At 49.3% G+C, this 18,517-nt stretch overlaps 1 protein-coding gene across 1 annotated transcript in view; it reads left to right on the top strand.

Moving 5' to 3' along the window:
• Nucleotides 1–17,516, top strand: part of ELN (elastin) — a 73,729-nt gene extending 56,213 nt beyond the window's left edge. The window contains exons 22-35 of the mRNA XM_061605065.1: nt 367–453; nt 1,209–1,268; nt 2,901–2,999; nt 5,061–5,120; nt 7,366–7,437; nt 7,579–7,626; nt 7,899–7,937; nt 9,609–9,665; nt 10,411–10,452; nt 11,409–11,435; nt 12,831–12,875; nt 13,806–13,835; nt 13,963–14,010; nt 16,695–17,516. Coding sequence (XP_061461049.1) covers nt 367–453; nt 1,209–1,268; nt 2,901–2,999; nt 5,061–5,120; nt 7,366–7,437; nt 7,579–7,626; nt 7,899–7,937; nt 9,609–9,665; nt 10,411–10,452; nt 11,409–11,435; nt 12,831–12,875; nt 13,806–13,835; nt 13,963–14,010; nt 16,695–16,720 — 740 coding nt within the window. The 3' untranslated portion in view covers nt 16,721–17,516. The remainder of the gene's footprint in view (nt 1–366; nt 454–1,208; nt 1,269–2,900; nt 3,000–5,060; nt 5,121–7,365; nt 7,438–7,578; nt 7,627–7,898; nt 7,938–9,608; nt 9,666–10,410; nt 10,453–11,408; nt 11,436–12,830; nt 12,876–13,805; nt 13,836–13,962; nt 14,011–16,694) is intronic.
• The last annotated feature ends 1,001 nt before the right edge of the window (nt 17,517–18,517 follow it).

Here is an 18,517-nt window from a genome sequence, read left to right as displayed (position 1 = left end):
ATTACATTAAGGGAAATGGCTTGGAAAAATGTGTATATTGGTCAAAACTGCATGCAAAAATGTGTTTATTAGGAGAGGTTTGCACTAAAATGCCAAAGAACTTTCAGGAGGGCCCCATAAACAATAAGCTCATGAAAGCATCTCATATGAATTCAGCGACATTAAATAATCCACTGATGATTCATAATGAGGCCTAAGAATACAAGAGCATCACCCAGATTAGCAGCCAAATCATGCATAACCCCAGTAATGAATGACTTTGTAGGTAGAACCAGACAAGGGCCCAGGCCAGACGAAGCAGGCAGCAGGTCTTGTAGGTCTCACAGCAAGATGATAATCTCATCTCTCCTTTGTCCTTTTCTTCAGGGACCGGGGTAGCGCCTGGCTATGGCACCCTTGGTGGTGTGGCCCCTGGAGGGATAGGAACCGGCGGTGTGGCCCCTGGCGGAATAGGTAGGATGTGAACATGGTCAAAAGGGAACTGGTGACTCCACGCAGAATATTTCTGTGGAATAATGTTCTGTGGATCAGCATGCCTGTCAAGATAGGACAGGTGCCCACTACCTGCACTTCCTGGCAACAACTGAAGACCTGTTTTTGTTCTGACAAGGTTTCCCACCTGGATAAAAAGGTCTCTGCCATGAGTGGCCATTTTGTGTGTGTCTGTTGATGCACACCTGTATTTGTGGAAACATTGTGCACAAAAATGAGCATGTGAGTGAAAATAGCATACAAAAATGCATGAAATAGCTTGCAGAAATGTGCACATGAATCAAAACTGCCTACACAAATGTGCTTATTAGGAGAAATTCACACTAATACGCTGGAGAATTTTCATGAGGATTTTTTTTAACAAAAAATAGCAAATCGCTGCAGAAATGTGGAGAACCAAATTTAAGAGTTGAAAAACGAGAAACCCACAGAGAGATCAAAACTGACAGATCTTTTCATCCCTGGTGGTGGAACATTTGCCAGGGTCAATTCCCGGGGTCAGTGCTCGGCATCTTCAAGGAGTGCTGGGACAGATTCCCTCCCTGAAACCCTGGCCAGTGTGGTCAGTGCAGGGTTAGATGGACCGGTGGCCTGACTTGGAATAAGGCAGCATCCTCTGTTCCTAAGGGCGGCTGGGTTGGGCCAGTGGAGGCTGTTGGCCGATGCCAAGCCTGATGCTGGTAGTCCTGCTGACCCCCTCCCTCTCTGCTTCTCAGCTCCAGGAAGTGCTTTGGCCGCAGCAGCAGCAAAGGCAGCCGCAAAGGCAGCCAAATACGGTAAGTAGGGTGGCTTTCGTCCAGCACAGGGTGGGCTTTTAAAAAAGAAAAAAAGAGGCCAAAGTCACTGATCAATGTTTTCTTTTGTAGCAGGCTTGTAAATATGACCTCTTAAACAAGGACAAGCCCCTCACAAGTTGTCCTGGCCACTGACTGCTTACCTTGCCCACACGTGATAACTGGCGCTAGTCCTCATGGGCCTAAAGAAATGAAGAGCTAGGCACTTTGGCCAGCCATGGCCAGTGGGGCTATTCTTGAACCTACTTTATAGCGCTGTGCTCTCTCTCCACCACCACCACCTATTGGCACTTTACTTTTTGTAAAAACAGTTCATGTCCAGAGTCAGTCCGTTGCTGATTGGAGCACTCATTCTGTAATGAGCAAACCAAAAGTTAAATCATCCCTGATTTTTGGAGTGAATTCAATAGATGTGTGACATTTGAGGGGGGCGGAGGAGGGGGGGCTGATATCCAGTTTTTCCACCTGTTGTGTTTTCTACATCTGATCAATATCAAACAGCCAAAACGCCTACCCCCACCTCATTTCACCACCCCATAGCAAGAAATTGCAAGGAGCATTTTTGTGATTGGGGCAGGGGGCTGAAATAGGGGCCAGGGCAGTGGCGGTGGCTACTGTTTCACACACAGGTGCGCCACACGCACATATAGACGTCATATACATACGCACACGCCTGGCACACGGGGCTCCTCCAGATGACCTGCTTTGCTGAGCATTCATTCTGATTTGCTTCCAGAAAGCGGACATGGAGTTTCGACTACGGCTGGCCTTTATTCAGCATTCGTTCTGATTCGCTGATGGGCTGGTCGTATGGCAATCAGGATTCGTCCTGCACGCATCCTGATTTGCTTGTCTTTCCGTTAACCTTTCATTCCTCTCGCACCTCCCAGCAGATTTCCCTGCCGCTTTTGAAACCACCAAAAGTCCGGATTTCTTTTGGTTTGGTTTAAAAAGGATTTGTTGCACAAGGGCAGCTGAGCATTTTAATCCACTTTTGTCACCCAAATCTGAAGATCCAGGGTGCTCTTGAGTCCATCCCGCAAAACACTGACACAGCCACATAGACGCCAGAGGAAGTGGCTGCATTAGGTGGAAGGGAGCTCTGCCCCACCAACCCCAATCTGCCCCCTAACCGGCTCCCTTACTGACAGCACATCCAGGGGGCGGATGAACGGCCTGCCCTGATTCCCCCTACTGAGTCTCAAAGTTGCCCTCTTAGAACTCGGCAGCGAAGAAGAAGACTGGGCCCAAACTAGAACAAGTTGACTTTGCCTGCCATTGGCTCTGGCTGCATCTTCTGTTTGGGCTCCCTGCCTTCTGCCCCACCAGTCGCAAGGGGCACCAACCATCACTGACCCACACACACACTTCCCCTCTGAACAATGTAGCATCATTCCAAGAAGACAGGCGGGGAGCGAATGACCATCCACAGAAGCACAACTGCCCTTAGCAAGGGAGCTGGGGGGGGGAGGTTTTGAAGCATCCTCAGCCCCTGCAATCCTCCCCTTCCAATTATGATCTGAAAGCTTCCCTCTGAGAACTTTTGGCTCTGCCCAAGTGCTGTTCTCTGGGAGCAGCAGAACTCTTTTCCCAATGAGTGTCTTGCCCCATCAGGAGCTGGAGGGGGTGGAGGCTTCATCCCTGGCTTCGGCGGCGTCGGCGTACCTGGTGGTGGGGTGGTGCCAGGCATTGGAGGGGTTCCAGGAGCTGGAGGTAAGCAAACATTGAGCGCCAACACTCGGTTGCCCCATGATTTCATTTTATGTTATGCTTGGCAATTAGATTTTCAGGCAGAAGCTTTCTAAGAGGTTCGCAACACAAAATTTAAACAAGACACATGCTCTTGTGAGTCCAAATAAGCTAGACGTTTTGGGTGGCTCTTGGGAAAGGTACCCTCCATGGCCCCCCTCCCTTGGTAAGTGTTCCTCCTCACCCTCTGCTGCCCCCTTCCTCCTCACGGCTGCCACCTTGCTCGTGTGCCAGGCAGAGAGCCAACGGGCAAGCAGGCAGTGGCTTCTCCTGATCCTCATTCTTGCCCCCATACACACACACCATTGTCTAGGCCACAGTGAGAGACGGGTGAACAAGCAAGCAGGTCACAACAGCAAGGAGGAGGAACTGATATGGGGGGGACCTGCTGGGGTGCGGGCCTTTGGCAGGTGCCCAACCGTGCCGGCTTTAAGCTTCAGCCTTCCAATTAAAAGTGTATTTTTCAGCATGGCAAATCAGCTATATATTGTCAGAGTGGTTTCATCTAACCGGGGGCGGAGGGGGTTTCAAACATTATCCTACTGTATGTAGTTACCTAGGAAGCATTATCAGGGTTCTTTCAGTGAGGAGGTTGGTAATGTAAGGCGGCTAGTGTACCACTTTCTCCTGCAATGAAATAAAGCTGGAGATGGCTGAAACCTAGGTTCTGGTGCCTTTGGAATATAGTAAGTAAAAGCCTTCGAAAGAAGGAAAGGTTCGGATTTTCCTTTTTTTTTTTAAGAAAGAAATGTGTGCTGTGGATTTGCAGCCTTCACTGATTAAAATCAGCCCCAATGAAACAGGAGCTAAAAGCAAACACTGACTACCCATTAGAACCTATTTCTGACAGATGGATAGATGGATAGATGTCTTGCATGTTTTATGTTTGTTTTGTTTTTCCGTACATTGGTTAGAAATTCAAATGATAAATGTTTTAAATAGATGAATAAAATAAATGTTCAATCAACTTCGGTGTGCCTCCAATAACGTGGGACAAGCGGGTCCAAAGGTGTATGGCTGACCACTGTTGGAGACTGAATAATAGGCTCAATGGGCATCATTTTAAAAAAAATTGTTTGGGGGCCATACTAAACAGACTTTGGGGCAATTTGTGATTGGACCCCTCTCTTTGTTTTTTTGTAAAAGGCAAAAGCAGCCATTGATGGAGGAGGGAGAAGGAATTAGACCAGGGTTTTACTGATGGGAGAAGAGTGGTTCAGCTCATTTCCCTCGTGTCGTTTTCCTGATTAAAGCCACACAGACACAAGAACCGTGGTTTGCCCTGTGCAGCAGTTCACACTGGGTGAACAGCATAGTTGACCTTTGTTTTTATTGTATTTTTAATGTTTTCATAATGAGAAGTCATGATTCACTAGAAAAGACAATAATGCTGGGAAAAACAGAAGGGAGTAGAAAAAGGGGAAGGCCACAGAAGAGATGGATTGATTCCATCAAGGAAGCCACAGACCTGAACTTACAAGATCTGAACAGGGTGGTTCAGATGTTCTTGGAGGTCACTGATTCATGGGGTCGCCATAAGTCACAGTCAACTTGGAGGCACATAACAACAACAGTGTTTTCATTGTATGGTGGTGGTCATTTTTAACTTACTGTAAACAAAGTAGCAGTATACAAATATATCTATAAATAAATAGGCTTTCCTCTTCTCCCAGGCATTTTAGCATGTGTTTTAAATTGTTTTAAATTTTTAAATTGTGTTTGAAATTGTTTTTAAAAGAAGTGTTTTTAAATTTGTATATTTGTTTTTAGTGTTTTTAGTTATTGTAAACCACCCAGAGAGCTTCGGCTATGGGGCGGTATACAAGTACAATAAATAAATAAATGGACTCAAAATACACCGCGGGGGCAGAGGGCATGTTGTTCTTGTTTGTAAAAGTCTCTTTTCCCAGCCACAGCAGCCTCCAGTTCAGGCGGCAGCTGGTTTCCCCTTTTAAAAGGCACACATAAGATCTGGCAGCACATCACTGGGTCCCCTAAGCCTGCATTCCTCTCTCCTTCGCTTAGTGCCAGGGACGCTGGGAGCAGCAGCAGCAGCAAAAGCAGCAGCCAAGGCAGCTAAATACGGTGAGTCTTCCTTCTGCCCGCCCGTGCCTCCCACGCTCTGATAGCGTTGGTTCTTCCTTGGCGGGAGCAGCCCCTCTGCACATCCTGTGCCACAGTGCTGGCCACGGGGATCTTTCTAGGGTGAATGCCAATTTTGGGAGGTGAGGTGATTGCCAAAGTGCCGTGTATTGACATAGTGCAGATTTGTAAGCTTTCTAGGGCAGAGACCTTGAAGACACTTCGGTATTTTGTACAGGATCTAGCATGGATGGATGGATGGATGGACGGACGGACGGATGGATGGATGGATGGATGGATGGATAGACAGACAGACGGACGGACGGACGGACGGACGGATGGACGGACGGATGGATGGATGGATGGATGGATGGATGGATGGATGGATGGATGGATGGATGGATGGACGGACAGAGACAGACAGACAGATAGATAGACGGACGGATGGACGGACAAATGGATGGATAGGTGGATAGATGGATGGACAGATAGGTAAAGAGACAGACAGGCAGGCAGACAGACAGATAGATAACTGAGAGGGGAGAAATTTGTTCAGCTTGAATTGTAAACCCCAAACCAGTAGACAAACTAAGGACAGAAGGAGCTGCCAGTTTCAGCTCTTTCCGTTATTCATTTTTCCAGCTTAAATTCATCTCTCTACATTTCAGCAGCAGCAATTTGCGAACCTTTTTTTAATCCTCATGAAAATTCTTCCGCATTTCATTGTTACTTTCTCCTAATAAAACCCATTTTTGTGTGCAATCTTGACTCATGCAGACATTCTTGCAAGCAATGTCCCCTAATATATGGATGTTTGCAAACATAGTTTGCTTGGAGAAGTGTGTCGCAAAATTCTGATGAGTGCAAATTTTGACGGATGGCTGTTTCTCTTCTCACATTTTTTTCAGAAAGTGTGAATTTGGTACATTTGGCTGTAAATATGAACTGAATTGAATTTCTCCCGTCCCTAAAACTTACTGAATTGGCATTTCCCAAACCAATACACAAACCAAACCACAGCTCTCCTTTGAAATTCACAGTTCTCTGAATTTTGCAGTGCAGTGCAAACCAAGGTCTGCAACAACTACGGAAGAGAGAGAGACAGAGAGTATATTAGAGGCAAATATGAATCAAAAAAGCTATATAAATATTTATATACCGCCCCCTTGGAAAACGTTAAAAACAATGCCGAACAATTAAAAACGTTGTAAACAACTGCCTAGGCCTGTCAGCTTAAAAAAGTCTTCAAGAAATGCCTGAAAGCGAGGATGCCTGCCCCATCTCTGTGGGAAGAGAGTTCCACAGCTTGGGACTAGCAACACTAAATGCCCAACTTCTAATTGAGGCCAGTTGGTCTCTGTAACATGGGGGTCAGTGGACAGCGCTCCTCCAGATGATCTCTGCGATTGGGCAGGGATAGAAGGGCTCAGGCGCTCCTTAAGGTATCTTGGACCCAAGTTGTTCAGGACTTTGTATATTGACACAAGAACGTTGAACCTGGCCTGGTAGGATGTGGGCAGCCAGCGCAACTGTTTCGGCAGAGGTGTCACTCGCTGTCGGCCATCTGCCCCCCTCAGTAGTCTGGCCACTGCATTCTGCAGCAGCTGGAGCTTCTGGGCCAGGCCTAAGGGCAGCCCCACACAGCCCCATACAAATGAATATCTGTGGAAAGTAATGTACAAAAAAGCATCATATTAGGGGAAATTGCTTGCAGAAATATTCTATTAGGAGATAACTACACGCAAAAATAGATGGAGGGGCATGTGTGTGAAAATGCCTATGACCTGTGCAGACTTTTTTCCTAGAACAAAAAATGCAGAAATGCAGCAAGCTGAAGTTAAGATGAGAAAGTACAGTTGACAGATCCCTCCCAGTGTTTGCTAGGGAAGGCACCTCTTTCCAACCACTTTTCAAGATCTGTCATATCCACCACGCCTGACGGTTGTTGCCCTTTGCGGAGTGTGAGTCATGGCTGCTGGAGACCTCTCTCTGGTGCGCATCAGACGGGTGGCCGGGCTGTTGTTGTTGGGGTCTCACAGACCCAAAGTGATGACTGCAACATCAAGGGATGGTGTGAGGAAGGGGGAAAGATATACAGAAATGGACGTACAAAAATGTACACACTGGAAGGATGGATTTTGATTTATTGTTGACATTCTTCTTGATAAACCCATCCAGTGATAATGGAGTAGAGTAGGGCAGGGGAAAGTCTGTTCATGTTTTACCCTTAATTTCAACCTCTCTGTAGGCGGTGGCGCAGGGGTCTTGCCTGGAGGGGGCGGCGTTGTGCCTGGAGGGGGCGGCGTTGTGCCTGGTGCAGGTAAGTCACTTCTTTGCTGCTCCAAATGCTCCCAAGCCGGAGTTCATTTCCTGGAGAACTGGCACCGCCCAGGATTACCCATCCTGTCATGATCCATGGGCATCAGGGCTCTGACATGGATTGCTTTTCCTTATCTCACAGGGATCCCACAACTTGGAGCCCAGCCGGGGGCCAAACCACCTAAATATGGTATGATTGCAGGATTTTTTTTAAAAAAAAGATGAAAAAGGCACTGGCAGTTCTGCGTATCCACATATCATCACCACCCCAACTCCCCCCAACAACGAGGCACAGCCAGGGAGTGAGAGAGATCTAGCTGGCAGTACAAAGGAAAGTTAGGCAGGCCACTGCGTTGGAGAATTAGGAGGCAGCTGCAGCACAGAACGCGGGAAGCAGCTGGCTGGCTGTGAGTGGAAATTCCTGTGACAAATTCTGACTTGCTTCCTCTCTTGCCCTTGCAGGTGTCCCAGGAGCTGGACTAGGTGGACTCGGGGTGCCAGGTACAATGGAGCGATGCCAAGGGAAGGGAGGGCCAAGTCTGTTAAGACCAGTGGTTGAGATAACAAAGAAACTTAAGGTTTATTACTGTGAAGAAACTAAAACCATACATGCCGTTGCAGCCACCGTGGAGCCGTGAGGCTTGCACTCTTGGGAGCTGTCTCTAACTAGACAGGAAGAGAAGGAAGAAAGCCTGAGAGAAACAAACAAGTAGTTTAAAGAGGGAGTCAGTGAGGAAAGAATAGGTTGCCTTTCTGTCTATTGATCCTCCACTGGTTCTGGTTATTATTTATTTATTTATTGTTACATTTATTTATTTATTGTTACATGGGTTGGTGTTTTATTCCCAGAGGCAGGGACCGCTGCTATGCTAGGTGGCAGGGCATTCTTAGGGCAGAGATGGGCACTAGCTTGGCTCCTCTTGGCTTCACATCCAAAATGATGGGTGTGTTTGTTCCAGCAAGCCAGACACTGGCTTACTCCAGGACCCACTGTGCTCCTTGACAGTTCAGGTGTTCACGCATGGTAGTCACCGTGCATACAGTCTCTTTACTAATGTGCACCGGTAGTTGAGCTGTGCGCTCGTACAACTATTTCCACGGAACATCCAGCAAGTGTACAGTCTGTGCACACTCTTTCCACACAAAAACACTTCTGCATGACAGCAATGGCTGGTGCCTGTGCTCATTGTAACGTGGGGACAAGCCAACGGAGACAGTGTAAGGCACCAGGGGAACAGAGACAGTGTAAGGCACCAGGGGAACGGAGACAGTGTAAGACACCAGGGGAACGGAGACAGTGTAAGGCACCAGGGGAACGGAGACAGTGTAAGGCACCAGGGGAACGGAGACAGTGTAAGGCACCAGGGGAACGGAGACAGTGTAAGGCACCAGGGGAATGGAGACAGTGTAAGGCACCAGGGGAACAGAGACAGTGTAAGGCACCAGAGGAACAGAGACAGTGTAAGACACCAGGGGAATGGAGACAGTGTAAGGCACCAGGGGAACGGAGACAGTGTAAGACACCAGGGGAACGGAGACAGTGTAAGGCACCAGGGGAACAGAGACAGTGTAAGGCACCAGAGGAACAGAGACAGTGTAAGACACCAGGGGAATGGAGACAGTGTAAGGCACCAGGGGAACGGAGACAGTGTAAGGCACCAGAGGAACAGAGACAGTGTAAGGCACCAGGGGAACGGAGACAGTGTAAGGCACCAGGGGAACGGAGACAGTGTAAGGCACCAGGGGAACAGAGACAGTGTAAGACACCAGAGGAACAGAGACAGTGTAAGACACCAGGGGAACGGAGACAGTGTAAGGCACCAGGGGAACAGAGACAGTGTAAGGCACCAGAGGAACAGAGACAGTGTAAGACACCAGGGAAAGGCTGTCAGTCAAAGCAGCCTCCCGGTGCCAGTGCTGTCCCCCCACAGTTAGAGGCAGCCTCCCTCCAAATACCGGTAGCTGGGAATCACAAATGGATCCTGCTTGTGGGCTTTCCATTGGGGCCTCTGATTGGCCACTGTGAGAACAGGCTGATGGAAGAGATGCCTCCCCCAGCCTGATCCAGCTGCAGCCAAGCTCTGCAGGTGTGCGTATGTCCCTTTCATCCACTCTGTAGTCTGGAACTGCACAGGGAGGGCAGGTTTTTGACTGAGCCTGTTTTCCCCACAGGCTTGGGGGGATTTGGAGGACTGCTTGGCGGCTTGGGGACCGGAGGCCTGGCACCCGGTACGTACAGATCCTTCAGCCAGAAGCCTTGGGCAAGACATCCTTGGTGACCCCCCACCTCAGGGCATCCGCTGGGGATGGGAGAGGGATTCAGCCTGCCTAGGTTGCACCTTCCGAACGACATACGAACGGAAGTACAGCTGTCCGCAGGAATTCGCCCTTTGCTGAATTTTGCAGTGCATTTCTCCTGCCACGTAATGTGTACAGAAATGCAGAGGCTGGGGTAAAAAGGCATGTGTTGCTGAAATGCGAAAGCAAATTATATCAGGCAAAACTGCATACGGAAATGTGTATGTCAGGAGAAATTCCCACTAAAATGCTGATGGATTTTGATGGAAATGGACAGATGCACCCCTCCCTTGGCATCCAGCCCCTTGCTGATGGGGCAGCCTCCTCCTCACCAAGGCTGTTGCTTTCTTCTTTGCCTCCTTGGGGCCGGAGTGTGAGGCAAATCTGTTGAAGCAAGAGGAAAAGGCTGTCCTCACTGGGAGTGGCTCTGTTGGAGACAGTATTCCTTGTGCAGAGTATTCCCGAGTGCAGAGAGCGCCGCTGTTGCACTTGTGTCCTGCTTGTGGGCTTCCCAAGGGGGATCTGGTTGGCCGTGGTGAGAACAGGAGGGTGCTGGGCTTGATGGGACCTCGTCCAGCAGCCAGGCTTGTTCTTACGGGTGGCTTTGAAAGAGGATTAGGCAGGGAGTGTGACTTTCAGAGCAAGATGCTATTTTTTCCCTTCTTCTTTTGGACAGGGTTGACGTATCCAGGGGCCGGCGGTAAACCTCCCAAGCCAGGTAGTAAGAAAATGGGACACTACCCCCCTCCAGTGGTGGTGGGGTGGGGGACAGCTGGCAGGAGAGGGGGAGAGGTCACTTTGCTCCAGACCTCTCCAAGGTGCAACTCAGGGGTGGGGAACCTCTGGTGTGGGAGCCAAATACAGCCCCCCCAAGCTTCTCTGTTGGCCTGCGGAGCTCTTCCCCCCCCCCAGGCTACACCTCTCACCAGCCCTACTCTGCACCCTCCTTGCCTGATTTTGGCTGACTGGCAAGTGCCCTTGCACTGCGGTCTTGGTTGCCTGGATGCAGAGAAACATGTGCGTGTGTCACTCTGACTTTTGCACACTGGTATGTCACCGACAGTCAAAAGGGAAATGTTGCATCTGTTGCTCCGCCCACTTTTGCCTCCTAGCCCAACCCACCCCTAGTGCATACGGCCCCTGGAAGGTGATACATGTGGGAATGTGGCCCTCAGACTGGAAAGGGCTCTCCAGGCTGGGTGAAGGTGATGGAGCCCCCTAGCAAATTTTGAGGTTTCGTATAAGAACCCATCCCCCCCGACCTCAACTTTCCTAAGGCTCCCACATTATTATTATTATTAGTAGTAGTAGTAGCTGTTGTTGTTGTAACCACATGTCAAAACACAGCATTGTTATTATTATCCCAAAGGGAGCCCAGGGCAGCAAACAGATGATGAAGCACTAAAAAATCTTAAAAACAAAAATCTTAAAAAAACAAACCTTTAAAATCATCTTAAGAAATCAATTCCAGTACAGCTGCAGACTGGGATAAAGGTATCTGCTTAAAAGGCTTGTTGAAAGAGGATCCTGGGCAGACACATTGCAGGCTTCCAAGGCACTGAGGAATTGAACAGTGTGCTGCCTGGGTGGTGCTCGACCCGGCCCCCGAGTGACCTTCCCAAACATTACCCCTCCTGACGGAGTGTCTTCTTTTTCTCCTTTGCACCACCACAGGGTATGGCGGCGGCATTCCACAAGTTGGTGAGTTGATGAACAAAGCTCCTGTGGTTTTTTTTTTTTTAATTTAAAGTGCCTGTGTCAGAGGTTGCCAACTTTTTTTTTTTTTTTGCCAGTGGCAAATTTTGAAATTTTGAGAAAAGTGCTGTCACGTGTGCCCATCACAAAATGGCTGCCGTGGGGACGTGGCATAATAACACAAAATGGCTGCCGTGTCTCTGAACGCACCTGCCTCAGCCGCTGCTGCCCTCGCTCTTGGGGCCTCGCCAAGCTCTCCACACCTCTCCTCTGTTCAGAATGGGAGGGAAAGTGACCAGTCTTGGCATCCAGGGAAATGTGGGCATGTTTCAGGAAGCATCTCTTGTGAATTTTTGAGGGGATATTGACTGAGACCTTTTGCGGGCACCGTAGGAGGTATCGGCAGGCACGCTAGTACCGTGGGCACCGTGTTGGCAACTTCTGGCCCATGTGATATACTCACAGAATTGGTTTCTAGCCTCACAAGCTTTCTCCTTGCTCTCAGTGTTAGTGTGATGCATCTCCGTAGTGATGGAAAGGCACAGGACATGTTCAGAGACCTTCCTTTGGCAGGCTGCCCCACACAGGCCTGCAACGCTGCTGCTGGCCTGTGTTAGGGGGCCTGGAAGAGTGCTAGATAAGGAGGGCCCAGCCAGGAAATCAGTCAAGTTCCCAACACCTGCGTGATGTAGGGGGCAGGGAAGAAATTCGATTCAGTTCATATCTATCAAGATTGCACTTTCCGAAACACAGCCGTGCTTTGAAATTCACACTTCTCTGAATTTTGTGGTGCAGTTCGCCAACCCAGTAACCTGTACAAACATGCATATGTTAAGAGGAAAGTGTGCATAAAAATTATTATATTCATGAAAGTGACATACAAGAATGCATTACGTTAGGAGAAACTGCTTGCAAAAATGTGTGGATTAGCAGAAATTTGCACTAAAACGCTGGAGAAAGTTGATGAGGATTTTTTTTAAAAAAAATCAGAAATGCAGAGAGCTGAATTTAAGACTGGAAAACTGAGAAATGGAGGGAACCAAAATGAACAGATCCTTCCATCCTGAGTGTGGAGCCAGAATTCAAGGGTCAGCGTTCAATGGGCACAAGTGGGGGTTGCAGTGGGCGCTGACGGTGTGCTTTCAGACATCCAGTAGCTTTGACTCTGTGGGCAAGTACATACCTAAGCCACACTTAGTGATGGGTGGCTGAATGCTTGAGATGACTCCATGCAGGAGATGTAGGTGGAGTTTGGGCTGCACCCCCCATTTCCCACATATGCATCTAGTGATGAATGCAAGTGTGTGTGCATGCCAGGCTCGCAGAATCCCTGCTGCATCGAAGGTTTTCCTGACTCTCTCTCTCTCTCTCTCTCTCTCTCTCTCTCCTCTTCTGTTGCAGCGGATGGCCTTGGTTTTGGTTTTGGTTTGTCTCCCATTTACCCAGGTATGTTTGTGGGGTGGGGGTGGGGACCAGTGGAGACGGGTGGCTCCGATGTCAGTGAAGCAGTGAATCCACTCCGGGTTTTAGTCCAAACTTTCAAGGAGATATCCAAGGTGCTGAAGCTATTTTGAGAGTGGATTTCAGCACCTTGGATAGCTCTTTGAAAATTCGGCAGCCCACAGGAGCAATGCTGTCCCTGCCTCAGAGGCAACGACCAGGGAACCTCCTGCATGAGTGCCTACTGAGGCCTAGCACCGGTCCCAATTTGGCCTACGAGGCCATACCCCACAACTGCACCAACCTGCCCCATGCCTGACATCAGAGCTTCAAGGCTTACAGTCTACCCTGGGATTGCACTTGCAGCAGAGTACAGAAATAACTGGCCTGTTAGTGGTAACTGGAAGGATAAAGTAGCTTAAGGTTTGTTCCTACAAAAAAGTAAAGTCTTTTTTTAAAGAAAAAAATGACAAATTGCTGCAGAAATGTGGAGAACTGGATTTAAGGCTGGGAAAATAATAAACAGAGAAGCGAAATTGACAGACCCTTCCGTCCCGGGTGCAAGTATGCTTCTGAATATTGGTTGCTGGGAGTCTGCGTTCTGCAGGCTCCCCAGAAGCGGCATCTGGTTGGCCACTGTCAGAACTGGGTGCTGGACTAGATGGGCCCCCTTTGGACCGACCCAGTTGCAGCTGGGCTCATCTGGTGTTCAGGGTGGCCAGAGTTCAAGGTTCATACCGGAGGTATGAATACAAGGCAACAGAGTAAGAGAGATTCTTGGGGAGGGGGAGGGCAGTTCCTGGCTTCTCCTACCCTGAGGCCCTTGGCATGCTCCCCCCCCCCAGGGCTATAGCTCAGAATGTGGAGAGGGAGAGAGAGAGCGTTGGGGGCCTGGCTGTGTTGCTTACAGGATTTCCTGCTGGATTTGTCTTACAGGTGGGGTTCCTGGCCAGGTGGGCTATGGCGGTAAGTCCCATTCCTTCGGCTGGGTGGGGTGGGGGTGTAAAGGGTGAGACCAGGAGGGGCTGCCTACATGCAGACAGGCCAGCTAGCCCTGGGGGGCCTCACCTCCCTATGTTTTCCCATCCCACAGGCAAAGCCCCCAAGCCCTACGGAGTCCTGGGAGCAGTAGGCTACAGAGGTAAGTCCCATCACACCCCAGAAGGGGAGTTTAGCTTTCCCCCTTTTAAATCATTTCCATAGTGTTCCAAGAACCTCCAGGTTCAGAGGCAGTCTACCTCTGAGTCCCAGGTTCTGGTGGCAGGGGGGAGCTGTTTCCCATCGTGCCTTGCCTGCACTGGGAGATTTCCACAGGCCTCCGGTTGGGTGCTGACTGGAACCGGATGCTGAAGGGGACTTTGTCTTGGTCTGGTCTGCATCCCTCTGAAGGGGGCCCACCTGAACAGAAGGCCCTACACCATCTTCCTAGGGCTTGGAGTGATCTCCTTTGGTTGAATGAAGTTCACTGAGTTTGTTCCAAAATCTCTGAACTGTACCTGAAAGTAGTTTCCATTACTGCCAATTGAACTGAATCTGAATTGAGTTCATTTGAGGGTTGAACTCTAAACCATTTGAAATCCATTCTCTTACATGTGTTTTTGACTCTTTAGATTTTGGGGGCTTTTAAGCTTGAAGATCATAACTGTTGTGGAAAAAACAAATGAAAACAATTCACGTTCCCCTGATGCTTTCTTAAGTCTTCTGAAGCATATTCTCTACCTCAGCACAGCAGAAACGTAACTTTCTGAATTCGGCGGGGGGAGGAATTGCCAAGGATCATTTAGATGGACTCAAATTGAACTGGGCACTGAATGTGAATTGAACCAGTTTGTTTTGTAAAAGGGCAAACATGAACCGGAATGAGTTCCTGAACTAGTTCCTTTTTCAACATGAATTTTCCAAGGTCTGCATTCCTTCCAGTTGGCATCTCAAGCTGAACAAGCAAGGCAGTGTCTTAGGTCCAGGGGGAGGGGGAGAAGCTGGAAGGAGACAGATCTGCTGAGTTGGGGGACAGAGAGTCAGATGGGAGACTGCCCTGTAGTTGAGACTGGTGGCTCCGTATCAGTGGGGCAGTAGAAACCGCTCCAGGCTTTAGTTGAAAATTCCAAGGAGCTGTCCAAGATGCTGAAAGTTCAGATAAAAACACGGAGTGTATTCAGTGCCCCTCTGACATTGGAGCCCCCAGTCTCCATTGCCACCCTACATGCCCCGGGGGAGAGGGAGGCATCCTCAGCCAAGGATGGTCGTGGTCAGCCAGTCAAGGAGCTGGATCCTCATGTAGAGACCAAGATCGGACCTGAATTGGCTTTATTTCTTTTTATTCCACAAGACTTATATTTTCCTTCATCAGAATAAATATCTCGAGACAGTTTACATCAAACAGTATTTACAGGCACATTAAAATAGTGATTAAAAGCAGACTTTAAAAACAGCAGACATAACGGAAGTACCAGAGCATCAGCAGAAACCCACAGTTTTAAAAGCAACTATATCAAGAGTAAAGTAACTTTATAATACAGGGAGACCTAAATCAGGCATTTTGGGGTGGGGGGGAGCCAGTTTGGAACTATGCTAATGTTGCTCTGTTGAAGAACTGTGTTATTTAAAAAAATAAATCATGCTTTTGCAATAGGAAGTGGGCAGTTTGGATTCAAATGTCAAAAGCCCACACATGGGAAGCAGAGCAGGATATAATAATAATAATAATAATAATAATAATTCAGGCACAACTGTTTTCAGGATTTGACACTTCAGATTCTCGCTTCAGAAAGTTCCGCCTCTGCTCAATTCTGGGCTGGCCAAGGATGAGAATTGTGACTATCAATCACGCACCCACACGAACACACACACCTTGGGACTCAACTGGAACATGTGTAGGTCCTTAAAAGACCCATGACACAGATTTGCATATATTTTGCATATGCTAATTTCTGCATATACATCAGGGGTTGTTAACCTCAGGCCTGGGGCCCAAATGTGGCCCTCCAGACCTTTCCACCCAGCCCTTAGGACTCTTCCCTGGCTACTCCCATCAACGGCCCTGCTCTGCCCCCTCCTGGAGTCCTTTTGCCTGGCTGGAGGAGCCATGGCTCAGTGGTGGAGCAGCAACTTTGCCTGGATAAGGTCTCTTCTGCGATCCCTGAGAGCTCAACAACCTGACTCACTATCAGGCAGCTGCCTGTGTCCCTATGAATGTACAAGGGGAAGAGTCAGAGCTGTCGCCCCGCCCACTTTAACCTCTGGCCCTGCCCATCACTGCCGTGCAGCCCTCAACAAATGGCCCACAAAGGGATGTGTGGCCCTGGGCCCGAAAAAATTGCCCCCCCCTCCGATATAGATCCTGGAGTTCAGTGTATTGCGCAATAGCCTGCCAGGCTTTTTGCACATACTTCAGAGGAAGACACATGCAAAAAAAGGGCACATTAATAGCAGAGATTTAGAAAAGATGAATCGGTTACGTAAACTGCACTAGCAACTGGCACAATGGTTCAATATTTAAATGAGTAGATGAATTTAAATGGCTCTAGGAGCATCTCTGATCACCAGAGGGGGGAACAACTTGACTCCTCTCTAAGGCTGGGTTAGCATATTTAGCAACCTGGTAAGTCACTTAGCTGCACATTTTGATTCTGAGGGAAACTTGCTCTGTATTAAGCAAGGGTTTTTTTCCTTTACGTTTTTAAGTAAAGGAGCAAACGGCAGGGGATCTGGGGCTCAGGGCAACCCCCCTAAGGCCCCCGGTCCCCTCCACTAAGGCCCCCAGTCCCCTCCACTAAGGCCCCCAGTCCCCTCCACTAAGGCCTGCCTCTTTTTCCCCCCCTGCAGGTGGGATCGGTCGCAAGAGAAAGTAGCCCCGGCAGACTGTCTTCCATTCACCTCATGAACTTTGGTGCTACTGCCTGGTCTCGAATGTACCCCCCACCCCGAGAAAAGCAGAGATTCCACCACCACCACCACCTCCCCTGTGCCTTTGCCCCACTTGCCAGCCAGCCAGCCAGCCAGCCAGCCCTCCTCCCTCTCACTGGTGCTATGACCATCCTCCGGGGACCACCCCAGCTGCCCACTCCCTGGGGCTCTTTGGTGCTGCGGCCAAGGAGGGCTGCTTTCGGGGAGGGGGAGACTGCCCGAGCACTTTAACCCGCTCCTGAGCCCTGTGCCCAGCCACAGGGAGTCAGTAGCCCCTGGCCAGTTGGCCTTTCCCCAGTCTCTCTCTCCCTCTCTGGACTCCTCTAAGTGTATGGGGGTGCTGTGGGAGCCCCTCCCCGGAGCACCCCTCCCCTCCCCCAGCACGCTGCCTGTGTTATGAGGCAGGGAATGCGCCGGGTCAAGTGGTCAGGGCCCAACAGGATTTGCCTTAATCCTCCAGCCGCTCCTCCTGTTGCTGCCTGCCAGGGCCAAGGTGGATTAGCACGGCCCAGGCTGCATCCAGCATCCCTAAGGCCCACGCTGGAGCCCGCGCCAGCTGTCCACATTGGAGCGAAGGGGCTCCTGCCCTGGGGATCCCCTCCCGTGACCAGCCGGCCAGCTCCACGTCTCTTCATGTGTAATCCTTTCGATGTAACGCGGATGGGACACTTTTTATAAAGAGGAACAGTAAACTGCTTTCTGAAAAATAAAATAAAACCTGACTAATAAAATAACTTTCTAAAGGGACATTTTTGTTTCTCTCTGTGTTGTGCTTTTTCTTTGGAGACAGCCTGTCTAAGCTTGGTTTCCCAACACCCCTGAACGCATGAAGCAAAAATTACCCAGAGTGGCTCTGAGCCGGTGCAGAGGGCATTTCCCTCTCAGCAAAGCAAATAATATTTATTATTTGTTGCCTCCTCTTCAACAAATGACGTTCAACACAGGCAGCGACGCTTCCTTCCGGATGAATTCACTGTTGTTTTTAGAAATACCGGCCTCTCTTCTCCTGTTCCCATGCACTGCCATTTCTCATTTAATGCTAGCGAGAGTTGCGGCCAGACTGCTGAGCATGTGAGGTTTGGATCAGCCTCAGTCTGTAGTGGCAAAAAAATTAAAAACCTGTATAGCACGCTCAGCGTGTGCAATCTGAGAATGACGCTGGCCAGCCGGGCATCTTGGGCCCGCAGATTCCACTCAGCTGCCCCAAGCAGGACTTGACCCTAACTGGTAGCGCAGCCAGCAGGCAGAGTGAAGCAACTGACTCAGGCGGCAGCAGGTGGGCACAGCTCCCTCCTGTGTGTCCCGAACCCCCCTAAACTAGACTGCTGCCTGCTGGTGTGGTGAGACACTATCCCGTCATCACCAGTGCTGCCAGTCCAGTGGAATGGGAGAGCACCATCTTGTCCTTTGCCGCAGGCATCAACGTGCCTTGGGTTGACCACTGGCATCAATATTATCCCCTCCAATAATACTGAGCTCAGTACACAGGCAGGGGAGGAATTTGATTCAGTCTGCATTTAAAGGCAAACCTGCCTCAATGGCCCTTTCTGAAAGCAGACACATCCTTTGAAACTTGCAATGCAGTTCTGTCGCCAGGCGATGATTACAAAAATGCATATATCCAGGCACAGTGTGCGTAAAAATGCAAATATGGGCAAAAACAAAAATGCATTATACAAGGGGAACTTGTCTTGCAAAAATGTGTATATCAGGCAAAATAATATACGGAAATTTGCACTAAA

The sequence above is a fragment of the Rhineura floridana genome, chromosome 21 (genome assembly GCF_030035675.1).
Source record: "Rhineura floridana isolate rRhiFlo1 chromosome 21, rRhiFlo1.hap2, whole genome shotgun sequence".
In the NCBI taxonomy this organism is placed as follows: Eukaryota; Metazoa; Chordata; class Lepidosauria; order Squamata; family Rhineuridae; genus Rhineura; species Rhineura floridana.
The sequence above is the reverse complement of the archived record's forward strand: the minus strand, read 5'-3'. Positions and strand labels throughout refer to the sequence as shown.